The 27,994-nt window shown below is 42.3% G+C and overlaps 1 protein-coding gene across 1 annotated transcript; it reads left to right on the top strand.

The window, feature by feature from the left end:
- Positions 1-9: 9 nt before the first annotated feature.
- eya3 (EYA transcriptional coactivator and phosphatase 3) lies at positions 10-27,991 on the top strand. Its single transcript, XM_012818410.3, is given in 20 exon segments — positions 10-590; positions 11,092-11,213; positions 11,811-11,857; positions 12,188-12,294; positions 13,381-13,464; positions 13,608-13,677; positions 14,063-14,169; positions 15,178-15,315; positions 15,595-15,686; positions 17,410-17,590; positions 17,900-18,033; positions 19,084-19,167; positions 19,547-19,636; positions 19,736-19,794; positions 20,551-20,603; positions 20,606-20,710; positions 21,231-21,345; positions 22,627-22,748; positions 22,855-22,955; positions 24,906-27,991. Coding segments are annotated over 19 exon segments (1,803 nt in total). The 5' UTR covers positions 10-590; positions 11,092-11,180; the 3' UTR covers positions 24,987-27,991.
- The last annotated feature ends 3 nt before the right edge of the window (positions 27,992-27,994 follow it).

Here is a 27,994-nt window from a genome sequence, read left to right as displayed (position 1 = left end):
AGTAATCCATGATATTTAAGTCCATACAATATATAATACCTGAGGTCTGAAGTCCACATTTCAAAAACATTCAAGGCACAGAGATATTATTCACACCAATATTCCAATTAACTGCCCCAAAGTAAAATCAGACCCAGATTCTAATGTATTTTGTAAATTATTATAAAGTAAACACTTTTTAATTGTAATGTAGCTAATCAATTGTTCCCCAATAAATTACTGGAGGAATATCTTGAATGCATGTGTGTTATTTATGGATCCAGAGGGCTGAGAGTGAGCTGACAGGAGTACACCTTTCCTGTGTAATTTGCTGTAAGCCTCATGGCCTGTTTCAATAGCCAGCCTGTCAGCCAACAAGTATTGTCTGTTTCAGGACATTTCAGGATTCCTTGCTTTGAAAATGTTCTATGCTGGTGATGCTCATGTTTAGTTCCAGTACAGATATTTTTGTTCCAGGTGAGTTTGTACGCATGCGCAGTATTAACAGACCAAACTTCCTGCCAGATAGTGCTCCTAACAACACAGGAGCTGTGCGAATTATAAAGAAGCCAGAGCACGTTGATACAGAAATATTACACTTTACCAACATGGTAAGCGTATCTTTCATTTGAATGTTTTTGCAGTGGTATTTTAGATACAATAGATATTAAAATGCTGAGGCTAATGTGGTACCGTTAAACTCAGTTAGCTAACCGTTAGCTAACTGTGTTAGTAGACTAAGCTAACGCTAACTAGCCATGGATATCGGCAACAATAGTTCGTTAGTTTATCAGCTTCGATTGAACGGTTCAGTCTATGAGAGGTTAAGGCCACGGTCTGTAATTCTGTGTTTCTGGAATAGCTGCGTTATACCGAATACAAACCCTGTGTGCATACATTTAAGTGTAAATGGAGAACCGATGGCATGCTTCCATTCAACATTATTTGCAGCTAAGTATGACTAGCTAAGTATCATAGTTGGGCAAGTCAGCTAGCCGGGGAACCTGGCCTCTGAATTCTTTCACAGAAACACACGATGAGCCTCACTGGTTAGTTACACCGATTGCTTGTTAGCGCCATATTGGTGTACGGTATATGTTCAATTTTCATCCTGTTTAACGTTAAGAGCGCTGATACGGGCCGCTGTTTTTTAATGTTACTATTTGGCTGGCTAGTTGACTAGCAAGTGTCTAGTCCCTAGCGGACATCACCTTCAGTCCCCGTCCTTGACTCAACTGGCTCCAGTTAATGCTGCCTTGTGTGCCTTTTATACTTTCATCTGACAGAGCGTCGTAACCACCTCCTATTTTCCTATTGTGATGGACAAAAGGATATAGGATCGTGAGTTGTTGTAACACAGTTGCATCGAAGGATATTACTGGTCTGTTACAGTTCTTGTTGTCATGAAACTGAAAGTTATACTTCGTATGGGCTCCGCCTTCTAACTCTGCTACTGCCAATCCTCTTGCTGCACTGCAGCCCAGCGAGCAAGGGGCTCCCCTACCTAAGGGCCACTCACCCCACAATCACCCTCCCTTATAAACTAAAGCTTTGTGAAGAAATTATTATAGCAATGGTGAAGAATGATGAAACCTGGAGTTCTATGGCCGCCACCCTGGCGGAAGATGTAGCTCATGCTGGAGCTCCGCTGTCGTTCTCCTGGGTCTTCGCCATCTCCTTGGGAGCTGCCAGATTTGAAAGACGACTATTCGGCTGTCCTGGAGCTGGCTGCAATACTCTCCGAGGTGAAGGTGCCTAAGTCTACCCCACTGCCAACAAAAGACCCAGTCAAGCCATTGGAATTCGGCGCCTACGGCAGAGCTCACTCCGCAGCACCGTCTGCAGTGGCACTGAACATTGGGCGCTTGACTGGTAATGTGCTGGCGGAGCTTTCTTTTTCACGCCAGCCAAGATGAGGAAGCAGCTTCGGAGGACACACAGGTGATGGTGCTCGCAGGTGTTCCACACACAGCAGCAACGGCAGCCATGGTGTGCAGTGTTTCCCCTAGGTTTACAGCTTTGGGGGGGGGGGGGCTGCGGCACGGTGCGCGGCGTGGCATGGCCACCGACACAAACGCTTAAAGGAATCATGGTGTTCATGTGTTTCTTTTAATGACAGCAGTCAATATAACAACTAAACATCGGAACATGTCTTTTTATGACAATTATCCACAAAGTGTGCAGCTTTTGTCGCTGCAGTGGTGTATCTTTCTGGGATTCTGGAAGAACATTTTTTGAGATATTTGTGGCCTAAAATTCCTGATTTCGCAGGAGCTTTTCCAAAAAGTTGCGATGAAAGTTTTTATTTTTAGGTTTTTGTTGCAATGAAATTGGCGAAACAAGTTAAAGTTGCGATAAAAAGTTGTGAATTGTCCTCTTTGTAATTATAATTGAGTTATTTGTTGAAAAATAATTGATTAATAAACAAACATTAATTCATCAAGAACAAAACGATTGAGAAATGGTCCTCTTAATAACCTCACCAATATGCCAAACAAAAGATTACCAGGACTACAAAAATCTAGCAAAATAGGCTTTACTTATCCACAACGAAGTGCACATGTTGGCATTACAAAAGGACCAGTACGACTGAATAAAATGTTATGAATGTCTCAGCCTTCATATGACGGGAAAAAAAACACAGCCTGTGTCACTATGATCTGTCTCGTCATCTGACGTCCTGCCTGTGTTTCTGCGGTTCTCATTGCTTATCAATCTGTTTTGCTATCCTTGTTGTCGTCCAATTTCAATTTTCAACACTAGCTGCTACCTTGTCTTCAAACAGAAAGTAACGTTAAATCTCCATGGCAACAGCTCTTGAGGGTTTGGCAAATAATCGGATTGATTGCTTCCTTCATTATTCACAGCAAAATAAATAATTTTCGTTACATTTCATAGATTTATTACCATACTCTATGTAAAAAGGGCCACGCACAACTCGCGGAAAATGATAAAAAATGAATCATCTATTTCTGAATTTTCGGTGCGGACATTCTGTACGTTCTGTTTCCACGTCTGTTGTAGCCATTCTCATTGGGCCTCATTGTCGACCCTACCTAGAAAAAGATCTCTGCCGGATTCATGAACGCCTGGATATTAGTTTTTTTAAAGCTTAAAAGTGTCCGTAGCTGTGCACTGATTCTTAAGCCCAATTCTGTCCGCTGGTGGGAGCGTGCTCACTGTGTGTGTGTGTGTGTGTGTGTGTGTGTGTGTGTGTGTGTGTGTGTGTGTGTGTGTGTGTGTGTGTGTGTGTGTGTGTGTGTGTGTGTGTGTGTGTGTGTGTGTGTGTGTGTGTGTGTGTGTGTGCGCGCATCGCGGTGGAACTGCCATGCGCGATACAGAGAGCAGAGAATTGTAAACGCGCGACCATGTAGAGACAGAAATTACATGCCGTCGTGTAAATAAGATAAATAACATAAGGCTATTTATTTTGTTTAATAAAAGAACAAGCTATAGACCTGTTCTATAGGAAAGGTAACCTTAAATTACTTCCGTTGTGATCTGGTGCTTTATAGAAAATAAAATGTAACAAAATTAACTTGACCTTCCAGGGGGGCGGGGGGTGCCGTTGGGGGGGCGAGGCGCCCCCCTAATATAACGGTAGGGGAAACACTGGTGTGCATGGAGCGGGTCATGTCCCTCGCTGCATCAGATGTTGCTCAAGCAGATGGTGTTGAAAGAGCATTAGAAGGCACAGTTGTCCTTTCCAGCGCTGTCCTGTGTCCATCCTCCTTGTTCGGTCCTCTGTTGGAGGCGGCCATTCAAGAGCATATTGATAGGAGTGTGGCGGGAAACCAGCCTTGAGCTCTGTTTGATCTGGTGAGGCCCGCTGGTGGGAAGCCCCTTTAGGCCGAAATATGCTTCTACGACTGCGTTCTACGACAATGTTATACAACATCAGTTTGCAGCGCTTTTGGTTAAGTCAGTTGTTCAGCAACCTGTGTAAGGAATATATAGTACACGGTAAAAAATGATGCAGTACACTTTACATGTGAAACTAAATTAGTGCGGTAGCAATATACCTTACCTTCTGTGTGGTAACACTATACAATACATGGTAACATTACATGTAAAACAACATCAGTGTGCCTATGGTGGCGTCAGCTGTTCGGCAACATGTTTGCTTATGGACAGACATTTCTATTAAGATGGGTGTTGTGTGATTTGATGTTCCGCTAACATTTACAGGATATGAGCAGGGTGGTTGGTGCCCTTAATGATGCAGTGAGTAGTGTAGATGTTGTGAAGTTGTGGTAGTTTTGTGCCAATGATCTTTTGCTTGAGCTTGATCCTTCATATATTGTGCTTGGGGTTTGCGATAAACTGGGAGAAGAGTATGGTGGTCCCATCTCAGACCGCCGTGTACTTAGGCCTGACACTGCAGTATGAGGATGTTCATGCCTCTCTCACAAACTGCGAGAGCTGACACATCAACCGGTAGTTGGCCGGTGGGTGCCCAAGGAGTCCTTGCACATAAATGTCTTGGAGGTGACTTCAAGGTTGCTTTGCCGTCTGGCGGCAAAGATGCTGAGGAGTCAGGCTCACTTCATGTTTCTGGTGGCTGGTCATTTTTCCGGGCATGGGAGTGGACCTCACTTTTGCAGGTAAATGGTGTCTACACCAACGTTTTGCACAGCAGGTGTGGGCTCGCTTTGGACATCCTGTGATGTTATGTTTGCCTCAAAGGAGAATGCCCTGTGCCCTCTCTGGTGTTCGACCAGAGCAGAAGACGACCCTGCTCAGGCCCAGAAAGTATGGCTGCAGGGAAGGTTTTATGTGCTCCCGCCGTTTCCCTTGATGCCTTGGCTTCTCCTTGATAGCTCTGGATCGCCACAACTCTGGTTTCCAGAGATGGTTCACCTTGCAATAGTGGACCTGTGGCCTATTCCCACGGTGGATTGGGCCCTCTCACAAGCAAGGAGGAAAATCAGGGCACCCCTGTTGCTAGGGCAGCCCTTAATGGCCTGGCTCCTGACAGGCGTAATGTAGAGAAACGTAAATGCGACTCTTCAAAGGGACAGGGCAGCCTTCATATGCTACACGTTGGGAGTTGTTTTGTGAAGGTGTGAAGAGCTTGACACTGACCCTGTGACTTGTCCCATCACTCATATTTAGTTCTTTTTTTGCTGGATGCTGGCAGGGCCACATCTACCCAGGGCTCTACAGTGCAAGTATTTCACTCGCATTTGCGCCTAAAAATAGGTATGTGCGAACTTGAAAAATAATTTACGAGCACAGTGCGCGAGTGACGGGCTGTTGTCAATACACCGAACAACTGCGCAAAGTAGTGAAGCATACCATATATTTCATATGGAAACAAGTGACAGGGTCGCGACTGCAGGATGTGAACATAGCAAGATGACGTGCTTAACTTCATGCAAATGAGAGCGACGATTCCCAACCAATAGTCCAGAGCCATATAAATAGAGAGTTATGACGATCTCGCCGACATGTGATCACTTGGTATAGGTGAGTAGCTCGCAAAAAACCCACTGCTGGCAACCTGTTTGAATGGTTTTCGACGGGACAGACAGCAGCACCACCTCGATTTACTGACATTTTCAGTATATTAACACATAATATCAATTGGTTACTGGTGTGTTGTATCCTGTTTATGTCTGACACTTTATTAACATTTATGTATTACATTAACTTATAACACTAGGCAGCAATATTGTGAAGCAGAGCTAGAAATGGCTTTGCTAGCGCCCATACTGTAGCTCACACCAGCAACTGCTCAATTTAAGACAAGAAAGGAGTTTGGTAACTTAGCTAGTAATTGTCAATGATAACTAGTTATTAGAATATGTTAGCCAACGTTAAGTTAACTTCATAAGGGCAGTCGAGTGTATAGGTTGTCAGCTTGGATAGCTAGTAGTAATTTTCGATTTAAGCCTCCCGTTAGCCTTGGCAAACTTTTAGCTAGCTAACTTTAGCTAACTATGAGGTAGCATATCCTAGCTAAGTTATACTAGCTATCAATAGCTAGCTAGTAAACTCATTGCAGAATGGACTATAGGACAGGCCACGCATGACATTAATGAAGAAAAAATAAATGAATATGTGATTGGTTTAAATATCCTTGTCTATTTGGGCAATTGTTATTATCATTGGCACCACTTTCAACTGTCAAAACTATCCGCCTAGCTAAATTGGTTGGTTATCAGATTGCACAGCAATTCATATGGAGGATATGTGGTTGATTTAACTCTAAGGCCAGGTAGGCATAGTAGTTGTAATGTGCTATCACATCATTTGAAAATCTAGACTTGATATTCTCTTATATTTGAATGATAATTCTGTTAATTAAGTATTGCCTTAAAATGATTATTTACATTTAATTCATTGGAATTCAGCTGTAGGCATATACTAAGAGATCTGTATCTTAGAGACTAATTGCATCCACAATTTAAGTACTGCCAGCTTGACTATTATGCAGTTGTAGACACAACACAGGGGGTCCCTGGACCTGAGAAGGGAAGGAAAGGAGTTTAATGTGGCTATAATATGGACTTTTAAATGCGACTAGAACTAGACTGAAACTAAGAAGGATGAAAATGACTAAATGTGACTAAAACTAATATGCATTTTCGTCTTAAGACTAAGACTAAATCTAAAATAGCTGCCAAAATTAACACTGAGATAGGGGACCCCTTAATCTGCAATTCATTGTTGCTAGCTCTAATCAGATGTACTAACTAGGCTAATAAGAGAAGACTAACTTTGTATGCTAACGAACACCAATAACTAGAACTAATTTGACAGACTATAAACCAACAGACTTCTGGTTATGATACACGTGCTCTCTAGCTAGCTACAGTGAAAGTGTTGCTTACGTTACAGTCCAGACCTACAGTCTAACTCGAACTGCATTTAGAATCTAACAAGCTATGTCTTACAATAAACTTTAAGTAAAGCTGGCTATATAAAATACTACTAATAACAATTGATAAGAGGTCCACTAAAGTGTTGAAATATGAACAAATGCAGTAATTTGATCAATTTACCAGCTAACTTGCTTCGGAAACACTAAACATGAATGGGGTTGAACGTTGGAAAATACAATGTTTGGAACTATAGGTCACAAATTACATGCTTTACTTCCGCATAAAAAAACCCCGCTGTGCTCCTAAATTTCTTTGTGTGCTCCTAAATTTTTTCATTTAGGAGCACATGTACTCCTTGGGGAAAACCTTAGCGTAGAGCCCTGCTACCATCGATGTATACGATGCTGTGATCTTGGCGTGTCGTGACGACTGGTTCCCTGTCTGCGGCCGTGTTAAGACCAATTCACACCAAAGATTCACGACGATGAAACCATTGCAGGACGTAAAAGAGACTAGTTGCAGTGGTGTGAATTGATCGTTGCAGGCCGTTGGATACCGTTGATTCCTTGTGTCAAATCGCAGTTGCAAGGGTGTAGAATGCCTGTACCTCATGGCTTTTGTGACGTTTAGTCAATCAGTCAGTCAAGACATGGCATCATTGCATAGGTTTTGGTCAGAAGAGAAAGGAACTACTCATTAACTCTGTTTTACAGAACACTAGTGTCTGTACAACATCAGTCAGAGAGCACATGCTCACAAAACAAACGTAATTCTACTGACTGTTTGTTAATCAGCTAGTTGGTTAACTTTGCTGGCTAATTAACTAGCTAGCTAGTTCATCTGGCTACAATGAGAGGTGTAACAAAGTCGTTATTATGTAAACATTGGTGCTGCTGCAAGCAGTCACAGTGGTCTGAACCCCCTGATTTTAGAATGCTTTGTTGCAGCAAGTTGCTTTTTTCAAGTAGTTGCAGCTTGTGTGGTTGTGATTCTTTGGTCTGAACTGGCCTTTAGGTGTTGTTGTAGACAAGAGACCGAAATTGGTGGTTATTCGACATTAAGTGAGTTATTATGCAGAGTTATAAAAGATGGTCTTATCCCCTTTGGAATGTGGTTGTAATTTCACTGGGCTGCAGTGCTGCAAGGACATTGGCAATAGTGGAGCTGTTGAGGGGCTCCAGCCATACTCGTATTAAGGTCCACTTTGGTTACATGCCCAGTAACTATCGATTATCACTCTCAAATTGCAATCCCCGTAGACTTTTGCACTTACCGTAAATCCTCAAATAAAGACCGGGATTTAATTAGAGGCCGGGCTTCAGATAGTAGCCGGGGGAGTGGTCGATACGGACAAATAAAAGCCGGGCTCCATATACAAGCCGGGGGTAAAAAAAGGTATCGGTAGCCTATTTTACTGTAGCCTACCAGCATCAGTCGATCAGCACAAAGCAGACATCACAATTTAATTGAATGCATTTCATAAATACATGTTCTCCTCATGTTTAATGTTGTTGGCTAATTTCATGGCTGTTTGCAATAAAAAAAGAAATGTTTCAGGCTACAAGGCGAATTTGTTATTATACAGTTACTTGCCTAAACGATAGAAGACATTCCTCCAAAATACCTATTTTTAATGATTTTGTTACTGTTTTGTGATTTCCGCTAAGAAAAGAATGTTCTTCAGGCTGATAGAACTTTAACGTCCCAGGTGTTGCGTAGCAACCCATTACTTGCTGACTTCAAGTTACAATGACTTTCCGCTACGTTAAATGACGGACTTCTTGCGGAATGATATTGTAACGTGCCGGCATAGTCGCCCCATAATGCTGTGCGGCGGGCACATACTTTTCTCTATGTGATGCACTAGCGCTCAACGATGTTCCCTAACAATGTTCCTTACTGTTCTAATTCCATGTCGTTGTTCTGTGTTGGGACGGAGTTTATACAGGTGTGTGACGATAGCACAGTCTGTTCGTGATAACTTGTACCAGGGCATAAAGCCTGTGCCATTTTGACATGGTGTTTAATAAAAGGCCATAACAAATGTTCCACACTTCCGTGATCTGTTACAATATGAAAGATGTAAATTAGAAGTAAAAAACCCGTTGCCAATGACAGTGGTCATTAACTTTTCGAGGTGGTGAATATCAAGAGAGTACAGACCTGCTAACGTTGGGGTGCCCCATTCAAATCAACGGAACTTTTTTGAACATTCTGAAGAGCCGTAAGAAATAAAGGCCTGCCCCTAATACAAGCCTGCCCCAAATACAGGCCGGTGCGCTGTGCAGCCTAAGTAAATAAAAGCCCCGGCCACTATTTGAAGATTTACGGTATGTTATGTGCTTCGATTAACATTTTCACTTCAGGTTATTCCACAATTTCAAGTCTTAAGACAATTCTGTGCTTTGTCCAAACTCTTGGAAATTGAAGATTAGTGGTACCATTTCAGAAGTACATTTGAGTGGTAGACAAGACGTAACGCCTATACTAACGTGAAAGCGCGCTGTCTTCTTCCTTCCCCAGGTTTCATAAATGAAAATGTGAGATTAAGTGGAAGTTTGAATAATGTGCCAAATCTTAGTCAATTAAAATTTTCAATTGTGTACTTTTGGAAAAGTAGGTATATTGTATAAATAAGGATATAGAAAATGTACTCATCTAGTCTGTGCTTACATCACACATCTCTTATGCACATCACTGATATGCTTGTCAATAAATTACAATAAATATCACCAAAGCTAACAATATGTGTACACTATTATTATTATTATCTCTATAATGGTCTGCACTAGTATAAGCTAACATCTTAATTGATGTATCCATGATCAGCAAAATGATTGTTATTTTTATTGTTATAAAACAGACAGCAATAATTCCATGCTTTGTGCAGAATGTTATCCCAACCATAGCCTTGTACATTGATCAAACTTCTTTATTGGTAAATAACAGCAAAACGTAAATCCTCCTGTATGGTTATTACTAGTAGTAAAAGCTGCCTGTGAAGGTTTAACATGCAGACAGCCTGTCCAGCTTTATTACTTGATGCATGTCCTCAGCACCCCCATGTTTTATCGTGGGTGGGTTATATGCTTGGCCTCCTCACATTTCTCATGGATTATCCTAGGTAGTGTAACAGCTTGACCTTGGCATCATCACATTTGTCCCTTTTATATTCTTTTGTTTTCTTAGAGAAACTGGTAAAACTGATCCCGTAGATTGTTTTCTAACTACTTAAAACGTCATCCCAATGTATGTTTGATCTCATTTGGAGGTGTTGCTCAATTAGCCATTTCAGAGGAAAAGTTTGTTTGTTTGTTTGTTTGTTTGTTTTTAATAGATATTTCCTGACCAACACTTACATTTAACACGCACATAAATTCAAGGGGAAACTTTACATAGTTCTACATGGCCATCTTGCCTAGTGGGTGACAGAGAAAGGAATTTAAGATCACCTCATCAGTAAACCATGTATGTATAATGAGAGAGAGAGAGAGAGAGAGAGAGAAATATTTAATTGTTATCATAAGGTACACCATGAGTGATAGACCATATTTTTTTTTGCCAAAGTTACTCATTCTTTGAGCTCTAATAGCATCCTTTGAAAAATATAAATTTAAGTGTGAAATATGCCTTCAATGAGGATTCCACAGAATTATCCATTTTGAAAATTGTTGGGGGAAAAAAAGACATAAAAACATCAGCAAACATTCTTAAATCCCTCACGTGTTTGATTTGTGTCCTTTTATATTTGGTAATTTGCATGTCAGGTGCTCTGACCTATTTTCTTATTTTCTTATTAATATACCAATTGTATAAATGATCTATAGCACGTTCTCGTAAACACACTCACACGCTCAGACAAACCTAGATCTTATCCCTCACGGCCTTGCTGCACTAAAACAGCGTGTGCTGAAACGCATCTTCGCATCTGATATAATCCAGGAAGAATACATAGTGGATAGTTTTCACAGAATGTAGGTTAGGTCACATGTAAATGGACACGGACAGCGTAATCTCTCTGAAGAGAGTGGGGCAGGGGGTGGCGTTCAGTTACAGGCTGACCGCACGTGCAGCACCTGCCTCTCGTGCCGCAAAGTGGCCAAGGATTAGACCACCCAGCTTGTGCATCACACCACTCAGTCCGAAACACCTGAGCGATATCACAGGAGGTTGAGATGGGGGGGGGGGGGGGGGGGGTGGTGTCTTACTGGGGCTGAGAGAGAGTATATAAATGAGGTTTGTGCTTATCGGGTTTGTATGGTTGTTTTTCGTGTGTTCATCACAGCGCCCTCTGAAAGACAGACAGTGAGCGTGCCAAGAGTGTATCCCGACAGGCAGAAGGACCTGGCTCTTCTTCCCTCTCCTCCTACAGATATGGATGAGTCGCAGGACCTGGCCGAGCTTCCGGTGAGTCATGAAGCCTTAACGTCTAGACATTAAGTCCTAATGTCTAACTTATGCTGATTCAACACTTATATTACTGTTTAAGGAGCCTGCTTTTACAGACCATGGTCTAAGGACAGACTAAGTGATTTGTCCAATTTCTTTGGAGCCCAAAGACGTATAACCTTTTTTACTGCACTCAACTGTATTGTCTGTTTGTTTGTGTGTTGAAAAGTGACCTCTAAATAAAGCTGTCAACATGTCATTTATTTTGAGTAATTCTGATACAAGGTTTGTCCCTGTGAATGAGACTATGAGTACTCTGTACACTGTTTGTTGTGACACTTCTACAGAACAGGATATCAGGGAATGGGGAAGGTTAGGGTTTTAGAGTCGTGTTGTTTGGAGGGAAATATCATCCTTTGTGGATTTATCTTAAGAGTAATAACACTGTTTCAAGCTCTTAAGAATAACCTTTGTGTTGTGTCTAGATGGTCTCAACCCTTTTGAGAATGTTTGCAAATGTATTATTGTAGTACTGAGTTTCCACTGGCTGAGGAGATGGGGAAAGGTTTGTTTGATTAGTAAAATGCATCTTATTTTCATGTTGTCATTTTACAGAAAAAGAAAGCTCGTCATGAACCAGACATTAGCCAGGAGGGACAACAGTAAGTAAACCTCACTGCTCAGTTTGTCATTTTGTTGTTTTGTTATGTTACGTTTATCAGGTCTGCATGTGTAGTCTGCGCCCTCTAATACCCTGGAGTTAACATACCTTTTTAGATGGTTGTCTTTTGCTTCTTTAAATGGAGTTCAATATCAGCTCATCTTCAGCTTGTGTTTTACACAGTCAGAAGGCCCCTTTAAATCGTTGAAAACCTCCTTGTATGTTTTGAATTCACTGTTATTGAGAAGTACTGTTATTCTTGACCTACAGTTGTTTATTTTGAGAAGTCATAATTTTTTTTAAATAATAATTCTGTGTCTGCCTAATGTAGGGGTGTAACTAACAAAGACACGGACTCCGCAGAAAGAAATGATTCTGTTGCTCTAGGGTCAGAGGTCAGCTCTTACCCTCCTTCCTCGGTGCCTCATCTCGACGCAGGTAAGTCGAGTGGTCCACCAAGAAGGAAAATGCTAACTTAGTAAGTCATTGTTGGACTTAAACTGGATGACTTAATTGCATGGTCTTTTTTCTATTTACTACTCTTTTAGTCTTGCGGAGTCAGACAGATCGGATTAGACATCCATGGTGAAATGCGGCTGAGATCGATTACGGCATTAATGTCGTTTGACATTTGTTAACCCCAAACGCCAAACATCTCCCGAAGGCAGGTCTCAAATACGAATTTAAAGTCGTATAAGTTTGGCACAAAAATATGGCAGTAAGGGGTGGGTTTTTACCTAAAATGCCAGTTGGCATAACTGTGTCGGAGTTAGTTATCAATGCATAGAGTCCACATTTTCACCAAGTTGGGAACTGCTGTCACACTTATGCTGAACTCACACCAGGCTCCGCTAGACTACAACTCTATACTACCTCTATAGACTTTATAATCACTCTTTGTTAGAGGGGTAATGAATACAGTCAACTCACGATTCGTTTCGATAGACGACTCAGTGCTCGTGGTTTGATACCTGCGATATATTCAACAAAGTCAGACTGAAAACAAACTAAGACCTCTAGGTTCTTATTTATTCGTCTTAGACATGTATATCTACAAAACAGCTGTTTTCAATGCAAAAAGAAAATCTAAAAATCTCTTAACTTATTTTTTTTTTAAAAACCATTTTAATTTGGGTCATGGCATCAATTTTCAATGAAAAGCATGCTGTAACTATGGCCGTTAACATCGTTTTGAGTTCTGCATGAGCCCCTGAGCCTCCCTCTTTGACCTCCCTTACCCACAGCAACCACAATCCACGTCCTTGTGCCCTGCCTTCACAGCCAGGTAACGGTACTGGGTCCTAAGCTTCGGCAATATGCAGTCATATTTTGGATCTCAGAAACCCCTTCAGTCACCACTTTCTTGTGGAGCCACAGAGCATTGTTACAACACCTACAATGCATATCATCATATTTTGAATCGGTGTATATCTTGCTATGGTGCATTGTTACACCACTACTCTCTCTACTATTTCAGATTTTATACAACATGCATCCCTTTCTTTTCTCTGTTGAAATCTGTAGTTTCTGGGAGTAGTGAACAGTCAAGTCAAGAGACAGGAACTGGAAACCAAACATGTGATACTGACAACTCCTATACCAACAATGGTATATTATGTTTATCCTGTTCACACACTTTCTTCAACTCACAGATTGCCTTCATCAACCAGATTATATTTTTAGAAAAGAGAATCAAATGGTTATAACAGTCTCTGTAATTAGTCTGTCTGTTGAATGTGTTGTTTTCTCAGCTGTAACCTGCAAAGACCTTACTACAACTACAGGCACTGAATATACCTCACAGATCTACCAAGGAAGCAAGTAAGAACCCTAAGCTGACGCAGCTTTTCTGTTCATTAACAATTGCCGTCCAGCATTTAGTGGATTGAATGTCATGTATCCCATGACTTGAGTTGGATTTTCTTATATTCATACATGTTGATGTGTTATATAAGATGAGATGGGAATGTGTAAAATAAGTTAATGTGGGATAACTTTGGCTATAATACCATAAACAGACCAGGGGCTATCTGTGTGTATCTAACATCGGTTCGTACATGTTACCTACCTGAAAATAGCCTTATATGGCATGAAAATGTAATTACTGACTTGAAATATTACTCTGATTAGTTATTTTAACAGTTCTGTGACCAAGATTGTATTTGAGGGATGAAATAGGAACTGTTGTGTGTCTCCCTCCCTACAGCCCTGCAGTCACAGCCTACGCTAGCCAAGGGGCCTTCTCCCTCCCGCAGTCCTCCGTGTACAACACCTTCCCCCAGGGTGGACAGACCTACGGCCTTCCGCCTTTTGGTTCGTCACCCTTTTGTCACGGCTCCTCAACACTACGGCACTCTAATCAGGGCTCACCACTAACGTATCACATTGGCACCCGGCCCGTGCAAAAACGGCCCACGCTCTATTGGCTGTTTGATCTTCTTAACCCACGGGTTCTCGGTCCTGCTCTTTGGGAGCCCCCTTTGTGCTGCTTGTGTTCTGTCTATCCCTACTCCTTAGACCCCCCCTAAACTCAACAGTACCACTCAACAGGGCGACAGTTCTTCAGGAGGTAGAGGAGTCGTTCAGCAATCGGAAGGTTGCTAGTTCGATCCCGACTCCTCCTCACTTAGTGTCGAAGTGTGCCTTGAGCAAGACACTGAACCCCCAACTGCTCTCCCGATGTGCAGGTTGGCCACTTAGATAGTAGCCTCCGCCATCGGTGTATGAATGGGTAGATGTCTGAGGCATTAATGTGTACAGCACTTGAGTGCTCTATGAGTAGAAAAGCGCTACATAAATGCACTCCATTTACCATTTACTTCTGATTAGCTAAGCATACCTGACTTAATGGATCAGTGGCATTGTAATTACACTACATTTACTGGGATATGCTTGGAGCAGGGATTGATGGAAAACATGGGCCCCAGCAACAGGACTGGAAACCTCTTATTCCCAGCCCAGAGTCTTATTTCACCTCCTAGTTATGCAGTGTGTAAACACAGGCGTTTTCAAGGAGGGTTGCTGTTAAAAAGGCGCTGTCCTTGATTCTAATTCATTACACTATTCTAGCCAGTGAACATTTTGCTTCAGGAGCACAGAAGGGATGGGTGTAATTTGATTGGCTGTTGAACTCAAATAAAAACAAGAATCGTGAAGGGTAGACCACTGAGGAGATGATCTGGCAATCTCTTGGGCATCTTCTTCCTCTTCTGCTGACTCACATGTTTGACCTGTTCAACGCCTCTCCTCACTGCTTCCTTTCGCTCTTTGCCTCCCTTTCCCTTTCCTCCCCTTCTCTCTCTCTTTGTCTGCCACCTCTAGGTGCCATGTGGCCTGGCATTAAAACAGAGACAGGGTTGCCTGAGGCGCCCTCTGTTGGCCAACCTGGGTTTCTCAGCTTCAGCACCGCATATACCTCCACCCAGCTCGGCCAAGCGCACTACTCCTACCCCAGCCAAGGCAAGCCACTTGCTGCAAATCCCCCCCACCCCCACCCCTTTTACTCACGCAGGCTGTGCTTCACTCTGCTGTATTTAGCAATAATTGAGACTAAGACCAGTTAAGGAATGTAAAGCATTTAGTTCTTCGTCTGGCAGCTAGCCTTCTTTTATTTTCACTAAGAAAGCATTTCATTCTTTTAACAATGTGCTAAATCAGTAATCAGGTCTCCAAATCCTTCAAGTCCTGTCTTCCTGAGGGTTTACAAGTTATGGTTAATCACTGGGTTTCCCCATTCAGGATCCTGTTTCACTACATCCAGTGTGTATACTAACATCCCCTCTGCTAATGTCACCGTGACAACCGCAGCCACAGCGCCAGGCAACACCCAGGTGAGCACCAGCAGATGGGTACTAACATGAGCGGGTGATATGGGTAGAGCAGAGGTGGGTAGAAGTACAAATATTGTTACTTTATTATAATAATAATAATAATGACTCAAGTGGAAATAAAAGTTCCCATCAAAATCGTGACTTGAGACTAAAGAAGTAGCGAGCAACTTCATATGATGATATTTATTATACCTATTAAATATGTGTATTCTTTTCAAATGTGGGGTTATGCCCAATATATATATTTTTTAAATGCTTGTCTAATAAACACGATATAGCATAGCCGTCTGCACATTCAAGTACGTATCGCATTCCACCGAATAAAAATATAAAAGTTGTGTAGCGGGCCTATATAACCTAATCTCCTATATAGCCTCTCCAAAAATGACACAAGCGTCTCATCAGAGAAGTGACAAACTTTAGGTTGGTTAACTTTAACACTTTAACAGTAACTTTAAAGTTTACTAGCTAGATCTCAACATAATGATATCTTAGGCTACCAAATACAACAGCAAAAAAAAACATCGGTGCAGCTTTACTTTAGCTTTACTCTACAGAGGCCAACGCCCCATCTGCGTTATATGTCTACGGAGTCGCCATTGTAGGCTAGAAGCTGTACATGTGTGAATACTAATCATTTATTATAGAAGTAGCGGGACGTGCGTAGCCTAATATAACAGTATATAAGTACTTTTTGTAATTGTCAGTGTAATAGAGTAAGAGTGAAAAGTATTCTGCATTAAAACTACTCCTATGAGTCCAATTTATTGGGGAAAAAATACTTGCAAGTACATGCAACAGAGTAAACATAGTGTGTGGCGGCCTTTCTATGATTTCTAATTTTCCAACTCCAAGATCCAGTCAAGGCCGTGGGTCTGGTCAGCAGGTAGTGGATTACGCACTCTCGATACTTCTCTCGATACTTCAAAAGAATATAATCCATTTATTTTGGCTCCAAAAAGGTGAACATAAACGAGTTGTAAATTCAAACAATAAAGCAAAGTTAACAACAGTAAACTAAAAAAGGCTAAACTAGTATCGACAAATGGTCAAAAAAACGTATGTTTTACGCGCCTCTAGACCCAACATTTGGCTACCCAGTCATCTCCTAATGAGCTGTCCAGGTGACACTGCTAACAATCCGTCCAGGTGAGATCTACTGATGAGCCGTCCAGGTGACAATTACTAATGGGCGGTTCAGGTGACAATTTAGCAATCATCCTAAAGTTCAATGAAATGGTAGTCCAATATGCAGATAAAGAAACAAAATGCAAATATAGAAACAATATAATCATATAACACAGTCAAAGTAACCCAGGGCAAATGCAAACTTATATCTGGACAAAAATGTCCAAAACGGCTACAACATAGTGCATTACTACTCACCTCTGGGATAGAGTTGGGTCCTTCTTCGGCATGTTGTGTGGGTGTATTGGGTGAGGTTGATGGGTTGAGTGGGAAGAAATGGGGACCTTAATTTATTTGTTGAACTGGTAGATGATCGTCAGACAGGATAAATAAAAAAGACAAAGAAGCAAATTAGTTGCAAAAATTGCTCTGAGTTTGTTTAGCTGTGAGCTTTAAACAATGGCCAGCAGGGATGAGTGAAGGTGGGTGAGGTTGGGACACAGTGGGTGTTTTGTGCAATGAGGAAAGGGAGTGTCCACGCTGGATACAGATGTCATTAACTCAACCCTTCAACCCCCTTTGCTCTCTACTCAAGGAATTCACCTCCTACAACTCCTTGAACCAGAACCAGTTTGCCCAGTACTACGTCCCTCCATCCAGCTACCTGCCTGCCGGGCTGCCCAGCACTGACGGAGACGCTTCGGGTGTGGTGGCAGCCGCCTATCCAGGTGTGAAGTGTGAAGAAGCCGTGCCTGCTGGCCTTCCCAGTACCACAGGTAACCCTGACTCTGACCTCACCTTCAGTCTCCTCTCCTTCAGTCTCCTCTCTGTCCTCAGGGTTCACTGGTAAGACTGCAGTGTGTTTAACTGGCCAAAATAAGTCACTTAACTATAGTGCCAGTAGCTCCATAATCTCTGTCACCTTTCTGATGGCTAATCTATCTGAGCCTGTATCGAGAAAATATATTTTGGTTATTCACTAGGCATTGTATTTAGTGTGTTAGTGACTGCTTTATTTTTTACTCTGCTAAATATAATTATTTAATCATTTTATATTAAGCATGGGAACCCCCCTACCCTCTCAGATTCGTCCCCAGGTGTGGCTCTCCCCACTGGTGCTCGGGAGCAGGACGACTCGTCACGCAGGAACCCCCCTGGCAAATCTAAAGGAAAGGCCAAGAAGGCTGACAACTCCCAGTCCATAGACAACGACTTAGAGGTAACTAACTACTCTGCCCTGTGCCAGTTCTTCACAAAGACCACCTCTGCTTTGTTGTTCAGCGGTTTCACCTGACAAGCTAACATGCATACTTACATACTACATACTTACTACATACTACATACTTACATATTAAATAGTGCTGTCAGTTTAACGCGTTATTAACGGCGTTAACGCAAACCCATTTTAACGACGTACATTTTTTTATCGCGAGATTAACGCGATTTTTTTATTATTATTTTTTTGTTATTTTATTAACATTCTTTTTGGCCTCGCAAACTGTGTAGTAGGCTAACGTTACGGTTTGAGTGAATGGTGAGCGCAATACTGCGAAATGGATGATAAAAGGCTTCTGAATGGAAAGTTTACTTTTAAAAGTTGTGTTGTGCAAAAAAGCCAGCTTCACTGTTGTCTGAACTGTGTTAATTACTCCTGCACCTTAACTGGTAAAGCAAGGCGCTAACAACATCAAAGTCATGGGCTTATTTATAGGAGCACAAAATCAGATAATATGTAACTCATGTATACTGAAAACATCTTCTAAATGAGTAAATGTAACTGTCATTCCTGAGTAAATTAGATTGATAGATTGATAAATTGATTGATTGATTGAGTCTTTCATTGTCATTGCAAAGTACAACAAAAATTGAGAAGCAATCCTGGCCGTGCATGCACAAATAACAAATAAAAATAGCAAGAGTTCCAACTAAACTAATTTCAAATATAATGTTCTGTAAATGTAACTGCAAGTATTGTAGTACAGATAGGCACACATGTCCCAAACAGTCAGTGTCTGTGTTCAGTTCCCGTATGGTTCTGGGGTGGATACTATTTGTAAGTCTTTTTCTCCGTGGTATGTTGGACCTGAAGGTCTACCAGAGGTCAGCAGGTCAAACAGGTGATGTCCAGGGTGGGAAGGGTCTGTCAGTATGTTGGCTGCTCCACTGAGGCAGAGAGGGCAGTCAGTAGCTGATGTAACGTGTGAAGAGAATGTGATCTTGTATGGTCGAGATGCACTGCTCTGATTGTCCACTTCTCTCACTGTCTCAGCGCATCTTCATATGGGATCTGGACGAGACCATCATCATCTTTCACTCTCTGCTCACCGGCACCTTTGCACAGAAGTTTGGCAAGGTGAGGCTCTGCAAGGTCATTGCTCCTAGTTTGTGTGTGTGTGTGTGTGTGTGTGTGTGTGTGTACTCACTGATCCTAGTGTGTGTGTGTGCGTGCGCTCACTGATCCTAGTGTGTGCGTGCGTGCGCTCACTGCTCCTAATGTGTGTGTTTGTGTGTGTGCTAACTGCTCCTAGTTTGTCTGTGCTCATTTCGTGTGTGTGTTTCTGTGCGTGCTCACTGCTCTGTGTGTGTGTGTGTGTTTGCTCCTAGTATAGGATGGGTCTAATGGCCAAGTAAAACGCCCAGAAATGATTTGGTTATGTGCTTTGATCTGCCCTGATTTGACCTTCCTGCTTGTTTGCCTCCTGGCTGTGTTTCCTGGGCCCACGCCTGAGTAGGACCCAGCCACTGTTCTTAATCTGGGCCTTCAGATGGAGGAGCTGATCTTTGAGCTGGCAGACACCCACCTGTTCTTCAACGACCTCGAGGTAATCCTCTCAGTCGTACGCCACCGCGCCTGGGCTTTCTGGGTCTGGCAGTTTAGGCTCTTTGTCTGAAACCTTAATCTAATGTTCTCCCCCTTCCAGGAGTGCGACCAGGTGCACGTTGAGGACGTGGCCTCTGACGACAATGGCCAAGATCTGAGGTAGGTTTCACACAACAGAAGTTAAATTGGCCGCGCAAGCGAGGAACGCAAGCCCACTCCAGTGTCGCTAGCATTTTAAGGTTGAGGTCTGGGAACCGCAGTGTTTTGTGAAAAAGTGGATTGTTACCACAGTACCATACTTTACACACCGATCTGTCAACCACCAACAGCTGGTGTTTGTTGACTTTGTTGGGGCAATGTGAATTGACCTTAAATGTACCTCAGTACAGGTATGTCCAGTACTCCTCATGAACGTCAACAGTTTTGCAGGATTTAGTCACAGTCTGTCTGTTTAGTTGCATTATTTAAAGTATAATGTGTATTTTATTGGGAATGTGTTCAAATTGTAATGTTGGGATATGTCCTCAAAGACATTTATAAGCCAGCCTTGGTAGTATTACAGACAGATTCCTTCCTGAAGTTTCTCAGCGACCCTCAACCATTAACCAATCACATGCTGAAATCCAAGGGTTAGGTGTCCCCAATAGCCGTCAAATGCTAGAATCCAAGTGATAGACTAGGTAGGTCTTAAACATAGGAGTACCTGTCTTTAACACCGATGTCCCAGCAAACATTATTTGCTTTACACGATGTATGATAATAGCTTAGCAGGCTAAGCTGTATAACGTTGGGTAAACCTCGTTTGGCTTAGTTCATTACATTGATCTGTCATAGATCAAAAACAGTCTTGAGTGAGAAACTATTTATTAATGGTTCATTTTTACCTGTGGTCAAGTCAGTTGTTGTCTCCCACAGCAACTACAACTTTGCTACTGACGGCTTCACGGGCCCCAGTGGGGGGGGGGGTCCGCCCCCTCTGCCGCCGTCCAGGGAGGAGTGGAGTGGATGCGCAAGCTGGCCTTCCGCTACCGCCGCCTCAAAGAAATCTACAACGCATATAAAGGCAACGCAGGAGGTGTGTGTGTGTGTGTGTGTGTGTGTGTGTGTGTGTGTGTGTGTGTGTGTGTGTGTGTGTGTGTGTGTGTGTGTGTGTGTGTGTGTGTGTGTGTGTCTGTGAGTGTGAGAGAGGGAGAGTAAAGTGTAATACATCATGTTCATTAAAGAGACCGTATAAAGATTAACGCAATATGGCCATTTCATAGACAGTGCAGCTCTTAATACAGTGTGGTCATAAAAGAGACTGTTAAACTTAATACAATATGACTCAATATGAGTCAGAGTAAAGCTTTATTTAGTATGTCCATAACATGTTCAAATACTAGAGATGCAGTACCCTTCCTTTCACAAATGCAGACCTAACAAAACCATTACGTACAATCTCGTCTCTCAATTTTAAACTGAGAGCAGTTTTTAAAAGACTTTAGTCATGTCGAGCCCCAGTGGACCCCACAAATGTAATTATGTGACAACAGCGCCCCCTTGTGTATAGTAAGTGAACCACAGGGCTAAACCTGATCCTCTCCCTCCTGCTCCAGGTTTGCTGAGCCCCATGAAGAGGGATCTGCTCCTGAGGCTGCGGGCGGAGATCGAGACTGTGACGGACTCCTGGCTCAGCATCGCACTCAAGTCCCTGCTACTCATCCAGTCAAGGTGGGAAACCCCAAGCCTTACCACCCACACCCCAGATCTGAAACATTGGTACACTGACTTGGAATACGGAGATTGACGTCTGTGCTATTGCCACAGCAGGCCTGGTGTGCCGGATATTGCATGTAACTTTAGGGGAGATATTGCATGTAACTTTAACTTGCGAGGACTACGCAATGCTTTATAGCACCACCTCACGCAACAACTCGACCCATTTGCTGAGGGTAAGCTAGCGCAGTATTCTCTGTATGAACATCATGGCAGAGGCGACGAAGAAACCTAGGAAGGCGTTGTTGGAGGAAGCGAGGATGAGAAAAAAAGAGAGAGTAACCGAGTAATCAACCTTAGTCATGTCTCTGGCTAGCATCCAAATAAATTCATCTCACGTCAACAAGTTTGATCAGTCCTTGTCAATCTCACGCCAATAAGCCTTGGAAGTTTGCAACCTTTAAAAACGTAACTCGGCTAGCTTGTAATAAATGCCACTGTCCAATGTATATTAAGCATGTCGCCAACAACATTTTGTTAGATTACACATACTCCATATTAAAACACTTAGAAAACAATGTATATGGGCTGAAAATTTGAGCAGTATTTCAGCAATTTGTTATTCTGCTTTTATTTTTCTTTGATGATGTTAGCGTTCATCTCCGATGTCACAATAAATACAACTATGCAAAGCTATATTTGTGTAAAATCTTGTGGTATTACTCTACCTTGTCAGTCTACATGCTTCTTTGGCTTCTGCCGTTGTCTTTGCCGGTTCCATATCCCTCAGCTTGTCAACAAATACACCTGTACACTGTCCATTAGGGGGTCTCGATGCGCAATTTGTATTTGTAACAGTGGTGTAAAAGTGAACTACACTCCGCAACTTTAGAGGGTGCTCAAGAGCAAACAAAAAACAATTCTGTCGTAATGGGGCCCTAATGTCATTCATCATACCTGTGACGATGTGCCGTGACTACACATGAGTATGTGCTCTGACTGCCACACTAACGAGCCTGGCTCTTTGGCGTTGCGGTCAGAGTGCAGGTTTGGCACCCTGTAAACCCGGGTTCAAGTCCGTGACTACGCTCTCCCTTCCCTACAACACTATAACCAGTCCAGGTCTGAAGGTCTACAGACACTAACTATGTATGGAAGTAGGGATATTAAGTCATGATAGACCTCATGTTGAAGAGTTGGCGTTCTCACACAGGGGTTGATTATGTGTACACCAGTATGTCCTGTTTGTTTATATGGAAAAGGCATTATTCATATACTACCTCTCTGCCATCACAGGGGCAGGTGTATGAACGTTCTGGTCACCACCACCCAGCTTGTGCCTGCACTGGCTAAGGTGCTACTCTACGGCCTGGGAGAAGTGTTTCCTATTGAGAATATCTACAGTGCTACAAAAATAGGTAAGGCAGACACACTCGTTTATTCTACCATTACAAGCTATCAGCGTCTGTCTTGTCTTGTTATAAAAATAATGCATTCAAATAAAGGCTGCTCTGTTGTTCACAGGGAAGGAGAGCTGCTTTGAGCGCATAGTCTCCCGCTTTGGGAAGAAAGTGACGTACGTGGTTATTGGGGATGGCCGCGATGAGGAATTTGCGGCAAAACAGGTATCTCACTATTACACACTTTCTGAAATATCCAGACCACAGGTCACTGAAGGGCTATGGTGTTCTGTGATTTCCCTTAGCACTTGCAAGGATGTCTCATGATGGCACACTGCACTTCATGTGCTCCTGCATTTAACTTTAATTCAGTCAGTTAACCACAGTCACTCCAGTTAGGGTGTGAACATTTTGGAATGAATGAGTAGTTCCTCTTCACAAACTGATTCAGTTATTTTAATGGGGTTCTGGTTAGAATCGGTTCCGGTTTAATGCCGCCTTGCAGTGTTGGTAGAGATTCCCCTTTTTGTGCAATATTGATGCAGAGGTTACTGTTCAACGTAGTGTTACAGAATTATCCTGACAACTGCTCTGAATGAAATTAAATAAATAGAACTTCACTGCCCATTCATGTCTATGGCAACACTGGAACAGTGGGATACGGTCATTATGTAAGGGATAATGTATTGTCCGGAGATATAATAAATAAAAATAAATCCCGACGGGGCGAACAGCACCCCGACGCGCAGCGGAGGGGTGTAGTTTCGTCCTGAAGGGATTTATTTTTGGATAATAACCGCCGGACAATACATTATCCCGCTTATTATACGGTTACTTGCCAAAACGATAGAAGACATTCCTCCAAAATACATCTTTTTAATGATTTTTTTTTTTGCCGTTTCATGATTTCCGCTAAGAATTAAATAGTTTTCAAGCAAATAGAACTTTTAAGTTTCAGGTGTTACATTTACATTTACATTTAGTCATTTAGCAGACGCTTTTGTCCAAAGCGACGTACAAGGGAGAGAATATTCAAGCTACGAGCAATAGAACCTGGTGTAACAATACATAAATACTACTTTACATAAGAAATATAACAAAATGAAATAAAAAAAAAAAAGAAAGAAAGAAGTGCAGAAATGTAACTGCTGTAATTGCAAGTTACGCACTAGTCGAAGTGCCAGTTAGGACAGGAAGTGCTCTCTGAAGAGTTGGGTCTTCAAGAGCTTCTTAAAGGTAGAGAGGGACGCCCCTGCTCTGGTAGTGCTGGGTAGTTCATTCCACCAACGTGGAACTACAAATGAGAATAGTCTGGACTGCCGTACTTGCACAGACGGCACTGCCAAACGACGCTCACTAGAAGAGCGCAGCATCTTCTACGTAGCAACCCATTACTTGACTTCAAAATACAATGAGTCTGTTGCGTTAAATGACTGGACTACTTGCGGAATGATATGAAAGATGTGAATTAGAAGCACAAAACCCGTTGCCAATGACAGCGGTCAATATCTTTTCGCAGCGGTGAATATCAAGAAATATCAGACCTGCGAACGTTGGGGTGGCCCATTCAAATCAACGGAACTTTTGGGAACATTCTGAAGAGCCGTATGATAAACCACATTATTATACGGCTCTTCAGAATGTTCCACAAAGTTCCATGGATTTGAATGAGCCACCCCAACGTCAGCAAGTCTGTAATTTCTTGATATTCACTGCTGGGAAAAATTAGGACAGCTGTCATTGGCGACGGGTTTTGTGCGTCTAATTCACATCTTTCATATAATTCCGAAAGTAGTCCGGTCATTTAACGTAACAGAAAGTCATTGTTACTTGAAGTCAGCAAGTAATGGGTTGCTACGCAACACTTGAAACTTTGAAGTTCTAGTTGCTTGAAGAACAATTTTTTCTTAGCGTAAATCACGAAACGGCAACAAAATCACTAGAAAGAGGTATTTTGGAGGAATGTCTTCTATCGTTTTGGCAAGTAACCGTATAATAAGCGGGATAATGTAAAGTGTGCGTCGGGGTCCTGTTCGTCCAGTCCGGATTTATTTTTTCGATAATGACCGCCCGACTATACATTATTCCTTACTTATAAATCAGTACATTCCAATGGGTAATTTTGATCAGCTGTTCTATAATAGTTTGTCTGTCTGTTTGTTTGTGTTTGTGCAGCACAATATGCCCTTCTGGCGCGTCTCTGCGCATGGAGATCTGGTGTCCCTACACCAGGCTCTGGAGCTGGACTTCCTGTAGGAGACAGAGGGAAGGAAACAGACATGGGCCACAGAGACAGACACAGCAGCATAGCATTGGGAGATGGTGGGGAGGTGTTCATCTATACTATTCCCAGTCTCGCTCTCTCTCACACTCACACACACACACACACACACATACATACACTATATATATATATGCTATATATATACAAATAGATCATGACAGCTGCCACTATGGATTTGAATGGGCGTTGGTGTGCTTGGTAATGCCATTGAGAACCAAACTGGAGCACTGGATGACTGGATCAACTGCCATTGGACACCTCCTGCTCCTCTTTCTCCCTCTATGGCAGCTATCCTCCTCCTCCTCCTCCTCCACTGGAAGGAGCTGCCTTCTAGGATTCCCCAGTCAAGGCAGCACAAGGTGAAAAGAACAGGACATCTTCTGTTTCATTTTCATCTTTTCTTTTCCACTCCTGATCATACCCAATGGAGTCTCCCCACCACACACACACACACACACACACACACACACACACACACACACACACACCACGGGCCGTCAGGGGTTGTCGCTCCAGCTGTCATGTTTTCACCAAAGGAATGACCAAAGGTCTGCACTGTCATGAACTGGGATGATTTTGCTTTTTTTTCATGTAGTAATCATTTTTTTGTTTTGTTTTCTGTAGTCTGTAGTTGCAATCCCTCATGTAAGGAATCTAGAAGTTCTGGCAATCTTTTTATTTCATAATTCATTCCAGGGCTTAAAAAAACGAAAGTGAATTATCATTCAACATGTAACTTACTGAAGGTGTGTAAGAAGTTGTTTTGAAATGGTCACTGCCTCTACAGTTTTTGTGTTCTTGGAACAAACAGGGTTCCCTTTTTTTAGCTAAATCCACTCCCTCCACTTCACTGAAGCCGTTTGGGTGTGTTGCTGGCCTAGCATCATCTTTCTGTCCGATAAGAGTCCCACTTAAGAGTAGTAGCAGGAAGCAGGTCTACAAATAAAGACAGCCAAGCCCTTTTCAAAGAATGGCAAAAGGATTTCACTTTCTGCGTGTGCAGCAGGTCTTTAGAGGTGAAAAGGTAACAGACTTCTCTTTCCCTTGTTCACCTTGACTGAATCTCGCTCGTTGCCTCATTGCCTGGCAGCAGCACACACACACACACACACACACACACACACACACACACACACCAAACCCCAATGTAGAAGTTGCTTTGTGGAAGTACGTTTAGAAAAGTCATTGACTGAGAGAAGTCACCTGAAATGCCTTGACCTGTCGCAACCCGGCAACATACCACGGCAACGTGAAGCAAGTGGAGGGTGTCAGAGAAAGCTCATCATGGTGGTGTTTTGTGTCTCATTATTACATGTTTGTGAGAAGGAAAGGGGGGAGAAACGAATCAGATAGTGCAATATGTTTCTGGTCAGTGGTAGTGTTTGTTTTCTGTTTCAAGTGACATTATTCTTCTTATTTTTAGTTTGAGCTGGAGATAGTGATGGAGGGAGAGCTCGTGGGTGTGGAAGCCCTCGTCAGTGAGAGATTATGACTGAACAATTCTGAGCCGGAAGTCATTAGAGCATTGTTTTTTTACTCATGCAGCTTGGTGATTAAGAATGTGTACACTCTATTTGATTGTTTGTTTTTGTTTGTTTGTTTGTATGTTTACTGGGTGTGTATCTGTATATATTTATATTGTGCCTTTTTGAACCCATATCTACGTATGACGTGCATCATCTTAAAGGGATTTATTGAAAACCGTGTTAACCTATTTTACTTTAGTGTATGCTTTTGATTTGAAGTGTTCTTTTCTTTGTTGGTCATGTAAGCCTTTTATACCATTTATATTCTATGTATGTGTTCAAACCTTTTCTTTTTAGGCTATAATAGCTTTTTATTCATCCGTGCACAGGAACTATCATCTTTTTAAGAGGTTGCTTGTAGCCTACACACACACACACACACACACACACACACACACACACACACACACACACACACACACACACACACACACCATCCTGCTGATTGTAAAGCTTGCCCATCCTACTCTTCTGTTTCTTCTTCAGCGCTGTCCACTCTTTCGGGGTCAGCATCATGTCGTAGACAGCGAAATGCAATGTCAATCCTGCAGCATTGCTTATTTTTCCCCCTTCATCTTGTCGGGTGGACACTAAAGGCATGTGCTGGCTACAATGAGGTACTGCTGCACGCTTTTATTGCACAGACAATCACTAAAGGTACTCAAGGATGGATTCAGATGATGGATTCCATGGTTCTGCTCAAAGTGGCATTTGACAGATGCTGTCATACATGACGCTCTAGGCTTTCTGTTGTAGCAAGACCCATTATTCCAGGTGAGCTGGCCCCTTCACAGATGCGTATAGGTCTACAACATCGTAAATCTGAAACTGTCTTTAGTTACTAATCTTTATGTTGACTTTGACATTTATATACTATACTATGTAAATGTATGAACTGTTTTAGGAATAAAACCTTACGAGAGATTGGTAAATGCAATGAATGACATTATCTTGATGTGTAGGTGTTCAGAACATTGCAGCGTCTGTTGACCTGTCTACCTATACGATACACAACCTGCAACCTCTTACTAAAAAAAGAGAAAAAACACCTTGTCTTTGAGTTGTCTCTGAAGAGACTAAAGCAGCTTGGACTCATTTTGCATTATTGAAAAGTGATTTGGCATAGCAGTGGTCAACCTGACCCTTGACCCTGATTGTGCCTGTTCTTCATGTGCGTCCTGTTTTGCATCATGACTTTGTATATGAACAGCAGAGCGTAATGAAGGCACACTGTTTACTGGGACACATCTCAACTTGACTCCTATATCATATGTACAGTGAGACAGAATTCTTAAATGGCCTCTTTCAACTGTTTTTTTGTTTGTTTTTTGATTGTTTGTTTTTCCTTCTCTCTGATTGGACCGGAATACTGTTCAAGGGCCAACAAGGTTTTTCCTGTGTACTTCGATGATGACGCGCCTGTCAATGTAAATTAAAACGGTCGTTCTTGATTC

Source organism: Clupea harengus, chromosome 19 (assembly GCF_900700415.2).
Source record: "Clupea harengus chromosome 19, Ch_v2.0.2, whole genome shotgun sequence".
NCBI classification, from domain to species: domain Eukaryota; kingdom Metazoa; phylum Chordata; class Actinopteri; order Clupeiformes; family Clupeidae; genus Clupea; species Clupea harengus.
This window is presented reverse-complemented; position numbering and strand designations above follow the sequence as displayed.